This window comes from Physeter macrocephalus, chromosome 1 (assembly GCF_002837175.3).
Source record: "Physeter macrocephalus isolate SW-GA chromosome 1, ASM283717v5, whole genome shotgun sequence".
Taxonomy (NCBI): Eukaryota; Metazoa; Chordata; class Mammalia; order Artiodactyla; family Physeteridae; genus Physeter; species Physeter macrocephalus.
Genome location: NC_041214.2, coordinates 46,621,351 through 46,631,582, shown reverse-complemented (window position 1 = coordinate 46,631,582; position 10,232 = coordinate 46,621,351). Strand labels below are relative to the sequence as shown.

Sequence of the window (10,232 nt, the reverse complement as noted above, 5' to 3'; positions counted from 1 at the left end):
TTTTGAAAAGTTCACTCATCTCATGTCTAGGATTACGAAATGACATGTTTTGTGTGTCCAAACTGGATCACAAACAGTAAACAATTTGGGTACTAAGTTAAACTTTTATCTGGTAGAGATCTTGCTAAACCTATGATTTAGCTTTGTTCAAATTATGTTTAGCATGAATTGAGTAGGTGGTGTAAATATGTTCCAGCTGTTTCTTCCTTCTCTAGGAAACTGCTGAACACTTAAAGACAGTGAAGCTTCCATTTCCCACAAGGCATACCATACCTTCTAGAGTAATCTTCAAGTTAGTTAGGTATCTGAGTTTGTGCTATGTTTCTCTGAAGATATTGGCAAGATCTGAGTAACGGGGCTGACGATGTTGAGCAAGTTGACAATACTGTAACTGTAAAGTTGGAAGCAAGCTACTTAGTGGTTTTGACTGTGAAAACAAACAGTGAACTGTTAGTTTCCAATATAAAGTATGAGATAAGCTGTCCAGCAAAGAAATGTTAAAACGTCTAGTAAATAGTAGTATCTTGAATACTTTTAAGGCGCGGTTCAGTGAATTCAAACTCACTTGGTGGGACTTCCCTGGGGGCGTGGTGGTGAAGAATCCTCCTGCCGGTGCAGGGGACACGGATACTGTAACTAACTGTAAAGTTGGAAGCAAGCTACTTAGTGGTTTTGACTGTGAAAACAAACAGTGAACTGTTTGTTAGTTTCCAATATAAAGTATGAGATAAGCTGTCCAGTAAAGAAATGTTAAAACGTCTAGTAAATAGTAGTATCTTGAATACTTTTAAGGCGCGGTTCAGTGAATTCAAACTCACTTGGTGGGACTTCCCTGGGGGCGTGGTGGTGAAGAATCCTCCTGCCGGTGCAGGGGACACGGGTTCGAGCCCTGGTCCGGGAAGATCCCACATGCCGCGGAGCGACTAAGCCCGTGCGCCACAGCTACTGAGCCTGTGCTCTAGAGCCCGTGGGCCACAACTACTGAGCCCACGTTCCACTACTGAAGCCCTGCGCGTGCCTAGAGCCCGTGCTCCGCAACAAAAGAAGCCACCGCAAAGAGAAGCCCGCGCACCGCAACGAAGAGTAGCCCCCGCTCGGCACAGCTAAAGAAAGCCCTCGCGCAGCAACGAAGACCCAGTGCGGGCCCCCCCGCCACAAAAAAAAACAATGTAAACTCAATTGGCTCAGTTCAGTGAGTGCAAGCCAAGAACTACTGTATATAAAGATAGAAAACTTACTTATATGGCGGCCGCACTAGCCGATTTAGAATTAATTTAAAATTTCTCATCGTGTTTTTCTGGGTAAAACAATTGTCAGTCACTCAGATATGGTCACGTCATTTCCTGCCTTCTCTCCTGGTGTTGAGCTTCTAGCTTTTTTTTTTTTTTTTTTTTTTACATAGATGGATAAATGCTTTTATAGTTATTTTAAAATAATAGATCCTGCAGTTTGCTTGTCTGCTGAATGCAGCTTAGATCCGTTAGTACAGAGTGACCGAAAATAATATAATAGATCCTGCAGTTTGCTTGTCTGCTGAATGCAGCTTAGATCCGTTAGTACAGAGTGACCGTGCTCTTTTTAAATGCGTCATAAGAGTGCAGGTACCTCCGCCCTGGGCTCTGGACGAGCTTCTCTGGAGCAGGTGTGTGCGCCTAGGTCCTGCCAGGCTCCCTCCACTGTGGTGGGGGTGTTTCTCCATGAGAGCCCACTTCTCACGCACGCACTTACCACCACAGCGCTTCCAAGTTGGAAAATGCTTTGACGAAGATACAGCAGAACTCTGCCTTTGGAAGATCATGAGTTAGACTATCTAACCTTCTCTAAGGCACCTACCCTGCAAGGCTGTTGGATAAATCCAGAGTAAGGTACCAATCCTAACACACGTGCTGGGGAGACAACACCAGCGTGTTCAGTCTGCATTACCTCTAGGCTGTTTGAGTAGCAAAGATCTATCAAGAAGAAAGAAACTACAAAAAAGGCAAAAGGAAGTAAATGAATACAGCAGCGTTAGGTGGTGGTTTTAATATTGTTTATTAGCACAGTAACAAATGCAGACCTAGGCAGTCCACAACATAGAACCAATCCACTGAGCAACTCCTATTCCACGCCTTACAGTTAACAGCTTAAGGTATTTTACTACAGGTTTTCACAAGTCCTGATTCAAACCTCTATCTTTTCACAATAAAGTAGACTGGCATATAAAATAAAATACATAACTACTCATATTTCCTATATGGTGTCTTATAGCCATGTGTCCATTGTATATATATGAGATGACAGTCTCTAAAAGCTGTTAAATATCACTGTTCCCCTCCAAGAAGGGAAAACAAATTCCAATTTTTTTAAACAAAAAACTGTGTAGTCTTGAAAGGACTTTACATAAATGGCCATGTGTGTAACCTGTACAAATTAAGCTGTTTCAGATTTACAGACTACAAGCAACTGAACCCAAATGTCTATTCTTCTCTGTACTGCATTTCAGCTCATACTGCAGAACTAATGACGGTTTTAAAAGTTGCTATTACCAATTCTGTCTACTGTAGCAAGATACCTTAAGTTACAACAAAATCTTAAGAAATAAGACTGAATAATATCTGTTATAGAAATACCCTACTCTTCACCAACGCCCACCCTCCCCCACCCCTTCAAAATCATAAGCAGCTCTCTCTGTGACAGACAAAGAATGTAGAGAATTGTGACAACCCAATTTATGTAGCGTATCTCTTGGTCCACTGTCTGGCCATTCTGTCATGTTCTGCTCTGTTGGTCATATACTGAGTGGCAATACTTCCCACCAAGGGGTCGGCTGGAAGAAAAGAATGTACGTTACTTCGAAGAAGGGAAAGGAACATTTTTAAGTTTCAGCAAATAAGCTAGTGACAGCTTGCGAGGAAATGGACAGCGTAGCTGTGATCAAACCACTCCACCATTTGGGATACTTTTCCTCCTGGACTTTAAAAAACAGCACGGATGCAGGGGGATCCTGATCCAGATAGAGCGGTCTGGCCCCGTCTCCTTAGTTCATTCCATCTCTCCCTCAACAACCACCCCCCACCGGAAGGGTTTTGCTCCTGCGTGTCAGGGTACGGAATGCACAAGGCCCTAGACTGCAGTGAACACCCAGCTGTGTTCACAGGACCTTCTGCTCGATGGCACCAGTTGTGACACTGAGCGCTATGAAGTCCTCAGGGCTACTGCAAGCGAACGCTATTTACCTCTCTACTCTGTTGACCCGCAAAGACCCGAAGTTGCCAGGTCAAGACCTGTACTTCCGATTAAGTACAGTGTTCCTCTGAAACCTAAATAAAATCTTTAGTAATTAAATTTATATTTCTTTATCTAGAAAAAATGTTTTTAATAAGAGGAAATTAAGGCCCAGATGAAACCACAGTCTGGTAATCACTAAGTGTACAGCAGGGAAACAACGCCACATCAGTAAGCAGTTGTGGGCAGGTGCTGAGCAGACCCGCAGGCAGAGGGCGGGTGACTCAGCGTTCACAAGTGTGCATGCCGTTTCTGTACGGGAAACACGCAAAAAGGGAAAAAAAGGGGAGAGAATGAAGATGTAAAAACCTAAGGCAATCTTTTCTAAGTCTTCAGTTTATAACACCTTGTTGCTAGAACACGTCAAGTAATGGTGAAGTCGCTGCATTTTTCACCTAGTAGATTGAACTCTTGATTAGAACTTTCTTTGGAAAGCAATGAGTTTTTGTCCCTTGAAAGCCCGTACAAAAATAAAATCTGAACTTAAGAAAATCTTAGGTTAAGTGGAAAATAACCATTTTCCAGGTGAGGAGGAATAAAACAAGGTAAAGAATTATTAACCTTACCAGGATTACAGTCTGTAAGAAGTGAGCAGATAGAAAGAAGGACTTTAGAAATGGTTAGTGCTGGACTCCAGTTATCTTTCAATATGTCCAAGCAAATAACTCCTTGACTGTTAATATTACAGTGATAGATTCTTGTCCGAAATGTAACCTAAAAAACAAGACAGTGTTAAACGAAATCTGAACAGCAAACAATGAAACTTTTTACTAAATTGCCTTTTCAATTAAATGGTCCTAATTAAAACTTTTAAAGAGACATTTGGTCTTTTTAAAAAGTGAACTGTTTTTAAAACAGTTTAAGGCTGATAAGAGATAGGGTAAGAGACTATTTCATGAAATTGAGATTAGAAAGTGTTCACTGACAATCTCAGGGATTTTCAATTTCATTTAAAAAGTAATATCCATCAACAAAAAGCAAGGTAACCTCAATATTTCTTTTTTTTTTAATTGAAGTATAGTTGATTTACAATGCTGTGCTAATCTCTACACAGCAAAGTGACTCAGTTATACATATATATGTTCTTTTTTTAATAGTCTTTTCCATTATGGTTTATCCCAGGAGATCGGATATAGTTCCCTGTATAGTTCTTGAATTCATCTTTAGCAGTTTTAATGTATTAAGTATTTTCCAAATGTTTCCAAGTTTGAACAGCTAATTGTTTGCTGACCTCTTGTGTTAGCTGGTAGTACTACATGGCCTCAAAGCAAGCTTCAGAATCTAATTCAAACAACACAGTGGGTACATAAAGACAAAGTGCTAATCGTGCCTACCTAAATCACGGAATTCACTTAAACAGAATCTCCACAGGTAAGGAGCTTGAAGTGGGTAAGGGCCACAGCAGCAGACGAATCAACATCAGCCCCACAAACCTGGGTTATTTTGTCTGGTCTCCTACTTTTTATTTGTGAAATACACTGAATCATTCCAAAGTGAAAAAACCCTATAACTTTACCACTTTTTTTTTTTTTAAAGTGACAGCCTTGCGGTCACCTCTTGGGCTGCAATTGTACCTTTTTCCCTAGCAGTCCACCCCATCCCCAAGAAGAGGTTTTCCTTCCGACCAGGCGAATGAGAATCACAGTGTTGAGTGTTACAGGAGACAGTGACTGAGCAACCCCTGCCCATCCTAGATGAGAAAGCTCGAGCTTGGGGTCAGGATCTGAACAAGACCAAAAGATGACAAGGAGTGGAATCTAAGGCTTTGGTAGGAGATTCTCTAATTGTTTTAGTGGGTGGATATTTTGACACCATTTTTATATGTTCAGAAACTGTTTCTGTTGAGTGGGAAATAGGGGATTATTTATAGGTTGCTGACTATGTTACTATAAATATTAGCAGGATTTTAAGCCCCATCAAAACAAAGCACTTACTCTTAGAAATGGTCTTCGCCAAAAGAGGCAAAGTCAACCCAAAGAAGTGTTTTGTGTATGTGCAAGTGTACTTAGAGATTTGTCAAGATATAACAGAAATCTATTTTTTGTGATTAAAAACTCAATTTTAAAAGCCTGAATAATCTTTCATGGGAGTATGTAAATTTTAGCATAAACCAGGGAGAATTTCTTACCTTTGGAGGCTTGAAGGGATATTCTGGTGTAAAAGTGATATCAAGGAAGAATACACCACCCTCATACACGGACCCTGGAGGCCCTAGGATGGTTGATCTCCATTCATAGATGTTATCGCCTTTGGGACCAGCACTGTGAAATAATACACCAGAAGGTGAGTAGATGGCGGGGCATCCCCATTTCTACAGTGTGTCCCCAAAAGGGGGAAAGGTCGCCTCTCCTTCCTTTTTGTTTAGTGTGTGGATTCTCTCCACAAAACACAGGTTGGTATCTTTCAGACAGGCCTCTGATGCAGGCCTCCAACAAGTCTTAGGTCAAGTATATGGTAAAAAAGGACGCTGAAACCAGTCTATGTCCGCTTAACTGTGAAGAAGCAAGAAACCCCTCACTTCTCAAACCCACTCCTTGATACATCATAAGAAAATGTAAACGTAAACGATACTTTACAAAAAGAGAAACAGCTCTCAGCACACCAGAATTCATTAAATTAGTGACAAAGTTTTGCTCACGGCTACATCATCTTTGAGGACCATTTTAAGCACCAAAGCTTCATTTCTGACCCTCTGACTGGGGCTCTTCCTCCTTGTTCTTGTTTCTCCATAATCTTACCCTAAAAGAAGTCCAACAGATTGCAGTTCTCTTTACAGCAGAAACCATGCTGGGTGGGGGAGGAAGAGGAGGACAAAGTATCCGGTTACCAGTCATTCAGTTTTCACTTCTGCACACATTAGATTCCACAAATCAGGTTCTCTCTCTACACGTTAAGCTACCCTCACCTGTGAGATCAGCGCTCTACACGCGTAGTGACACCGTAGCGCCCTCCTCTGCAGCACTGTGTCGGCTCACAGAGCGCTCTGTAGTCAAGCACATTAATAAACAAAAATACAAGTAAGACCTCCGAGGGCTAGCTAACACATCTGTCCACTCAAGTAAGCGTAAAGCTCCGCTACCAAGAGAGAAGACGGCAAGTCTGGGCGACAGTCTCGGTGCCGATGCAGACAGACCTGCCCGCAGCGCGTGGTAACAGGGGTAACGGCGTGGATGGCTTCGCTGACACGGCTTCACTTGAGACGCTCAAGCCTAACTATTAACAGCCGCTTTGAGGACAGCAGTGTGTGTTGGCCAAACAACAAAAGGTCTTCGCTTGGAGAGGCTTGTAGATCCCAGTGGATACACAGCATAATTTCTACAGAGCAGGCAAGGCTCTTTTCAACAAACGTATGGTGTGAACTGGATTCACTCCCCACACGCTCGCAGACGGCCCACGCCCGACGCAGATGCTAGATGCCAAGGTTCCCTAACGCACAAGACAAGAACTGCTTGTCTTCAACACGCCCGCTGCTGACTGGTTAGAGATGGGGTTCAAGTCCTTCTAAGAGAAAGAGGAGATGAAGAGGAAGGGAGAGGAAAAGAGAAAACCTACCTGTGGCCCTATACTTTCCCCAAACCCACCAGAGATATTTTTCTTTCAACCTGATATTTGGAGTGGGAGAAACAACAGCAACATAGGTTAGGGGATGAGCTTGTAAAAGAGAACCGGAGGAAAACAAGTTCGGGGGAGACATGGTGTGGCAAAACAGGAGGGAGAAGGTACAGACAAAGGGTAGGGGCCGACGGGGAGGGTTAGGGCCCAAACTGGTCAAGAGGTAGAAAGCGTTCAGACACTCACTGAGCACTTACTGGCTGTGTGACCTCGAGCAAGTTACTCAGCTTAGTGCACCCACCTCACAGGAATGTTCGGATACTGATAATATGGGGGGGGGCATGACTATCTCTGCAGAGCAACAGGCCCATAGTAATCTCCCGTTAAATGGCAGCCGTCACCTCCGTTTCCAATTATCTGATTATTCCCACTGGCTCAAATACTATGGTCCCTGAATATCTCCTTGTGATGGGTATTCCCAACAACTATTAAAAACCTGTTTTACACTGGACAAATATGGGAAGAGAGCTCGTTTAATTAACACTGTCTCTAATATTAAGTCACACATATATGCAGACACCAATCTTCGAGTTTAAAAAAAAAAAAAAAAAAGACGACTTCCAATTCTGCATGACATCTGACCACAGTTCTCACAAGGTGCAAGATAGGGAGTGCTCTTAACCCACCCTCTCCCTCTAAAAACATGCAGTAACCCCTCCAAGTGAAAGGATACAACTCTGATTGCTGCTGCTTCACAGCCTGAGATTAGAACTGGTCCTTGGGCATCTGAAGTTTGCTGAGCTGCTTATATGTTTGCATCCAGCATATGTACTTGAACAGAAAGTCTACAAACCATGGCTGATGCAGCTATGGTACCTGATTACCAGACTGGAGTTAACTGAAAAGTGGACTAAGCAGATGAAGATGACACTGACACAGAGGCTGTGGATAAAAAGACAAACTATTCTCTCTCATCCAACTAGATTAGAACTCACGGTATCTAAGACTTAAAGGCAAGAGGCTATCATTTACTGTAAACCCCTCTTCTTACAGATGAGGAACCAAGGCCAAGAGCAGAAGCTAGGCCATCCAAAACACTAGCACATCAGCAGCCATACGGTTTTCCTCAGTCAGCCTGGTGATGCTAAGAGACCCAGAAAAAAATAACAGTAAAGTCATTCCAACCCTGGCGGGGACATGTTCGCATAGGCCCAATTCTGCTGGCCCCTTAGTACAGAAAAAAGATAAAAGAAGAACAAAGGTCTAACAACATGCCACTACAAGCAGATTTTATGACTGTACAGAAATTTCATCATCAAAATAATCTATGGAACTTAAAAAATTACAGATTCCTGACCTTTAAGCCCAGGTCTCCTGAGCTTAGACCCAAGAATCTACATATTTAAAAAGCTCCTCTGGGGACCTTTGAGCAGGTGGTCTGCATTTGGGACCCCCTGTACAGGTTACTGAGAGTAGGACAACCAGTTGAGAACGCAAGCTTTAACATTTCACGCTTGTCACCTGTGATACAGCTAGAAATCCAAATCAAGATCGCTACTTGTTTGTCATCAGCTTTCAGTTCGGGCGTGAACCTTCCTTAAAGTTCAGAAAAAAGTATGGAGAAAGAGAGTTCAAGAATCAAGTACACAACATAAGCTTCAAAAAAGTGGAGAATGAAGGTGGGTTATAGTAAGAAAAATAATAAGTGAAATAATATCAAATGTAGTTGAAATGCTAAAGCGTTGGAAAAGACTCAACAGCATAGATCCCTATCCTGTAGGTCCTCAACCAAGAGGCTTGGAAGTTACTGTGAGGGGTCTACTGGAAAGACCAAGCAATGCTGCCTGGATAGAAACTTCAGCTATTCATTCTAAGGCTGTTGTTGGATGAATTCACGTAGCTTTTTGTCTTATGCATTTTCTTAATCACAGAATAAAACAAAAATTATGATATGGGGCCTGCAAAACTTTTGCTTTTTTTTCTTCCTTCCAATTCTCACTGGAAAAGTTAGGCTCTACTTGTCCAGAAGGTGGGTAGACAGACCCATGGCAGGGGGCGGGGGGCACGGGAGGGGGTGAGGGCAGAAGTCCTCGGCTCTCAGAAGGCCACTGTCAGGGAGAAGCTACGTGAGGCTGCTCCGGCGGAAGTGTGTGCAAGCGCCGCGCCCCTTTCTCCATAAAGTGACCGACTGGATTCCTCAGGTCAGCACTTGCCTCCCCCTGCCTTCCGTCCCCCTCCCTGTAACACAAGATACTTCTGGTTTCACAATAAGAAATCTAACTCCAATTTTAAATGCCGGTTGAAGTATTCTAATCAGTCTAAGAGATTAAAAGGGATGGAAACTTCTGAATTGGGAGATGGGGGGACTGAATTTAAGGCATTAAGGAAAGATGGGAACAACAACAAAAAATACACATCCCTGTTTGGAGACAGTGAAACCCAACTGTGATGAGAATCTCTGCAGGCAGCTGAGACTGAGAAGTGAAAACGAGCCCATGCCTTTGCCTTCCAGATTGTGTTAAACAGGGACATAACATTTATCTGCAACACAAACACTTTGCAAAAGATTTCCCTGGCGGTCCAGTGGTTAGGACTCCGCGCTTTCACTGCTGAGGGTCGGGGTTCAATCCCTGGTCGCAGAACAGCCAAGAAAAAAAAAAAAGTGTAACACACAGAACTCTTATACAAGGCAAAAAGAAAGAACTGCGTCCTTAATTCTGTTTTTTCCCTTCTGGTCAAAATAAATACAGCCGCAGTAAACATTTTAAGAAAAATGATAGTAACGTCTACTTTTGACACAGTATTTTCTTATTTCTGCAGTGGTTTCTGACGCCCTACAGACCCATCAACAGTGGGAGCGGGGGTTGTATGAAGCCCGCCGGCTGGCAGGCACTCACCGTGGTCCAGGCCTCTCGCCCTCGAGGGCCTCCCCGCAGTGAGCGCTGGGAAGGGCCGCTACACGCTGCAGCTCTCCTGTCTCCCAGATACTCTCTGGGGAGCTACACGAAGCACAGAGCTGCCGACGGGTGTAACTAACGCTTAGCACGTATGGTCTAAATAGAATCTGAACAGTATAAAAAGTAATGAATACAAGTCATTTAAGGTATCATCCAAAGAAATTAATAAAACCAACTCTTAAAAACTGTCATTAGAGCAGTCTAACTACTGGCATCTAATGTGCCCTCTGGACTGACTTCTCCAAGAAAACCGCATAAGCCAATGTTTAAGCTTCATTTTGTTTTGTCTTAAAATCATGCTTTTCTCAGTCCTCCCCCATTCCCATCCTCAATATTAGTTTATTAAAGAGACTTAGCTTCCGGGGCTTCCCTAGCACAGTGGTTGAGAGTCCGCCTGCCGATGCAGGGGACACGGGTTCGTGCCCCGGTCCGGGAAGATCCCACATGCCACGGAGCGGC

General features: G+C 43.2%; 1 protein-coding gene across 1 annotated transcript in view; it reads right to left on the bottom strand.

The window, feature by feature from the left end:
* Positions 1–2,010: 2,010 nt before the first annotated feature.
* The window catches only part of UBE2E1 (ubiquitin conjugating enzyme E2 E1), a 77,363-nt gene continuing 69,141 nt past the window's right edge, over positions 2,011–10,232 (bottom strand). The window contains exons 4-6 of the mRNA XM_024115159.3: positions 5,393–5,525; positions 3,831–3,978; positions 2,011–2,806 (exon numbers count right to left, since the gene is read on the bottom strand). Coding sequence (XP_023970927.1) covers positions 2,709–2,806; positions 3,831–3,978; positions 5,393–5,525 — 379 coding nt within the window. The 3' untranslated portion in view covers positions 2,011–2,708. The remainder of the gene's footprint in view (positions 2,807–3,830; positions 3,979–5,392; positions 5,526–10,232) is intronic.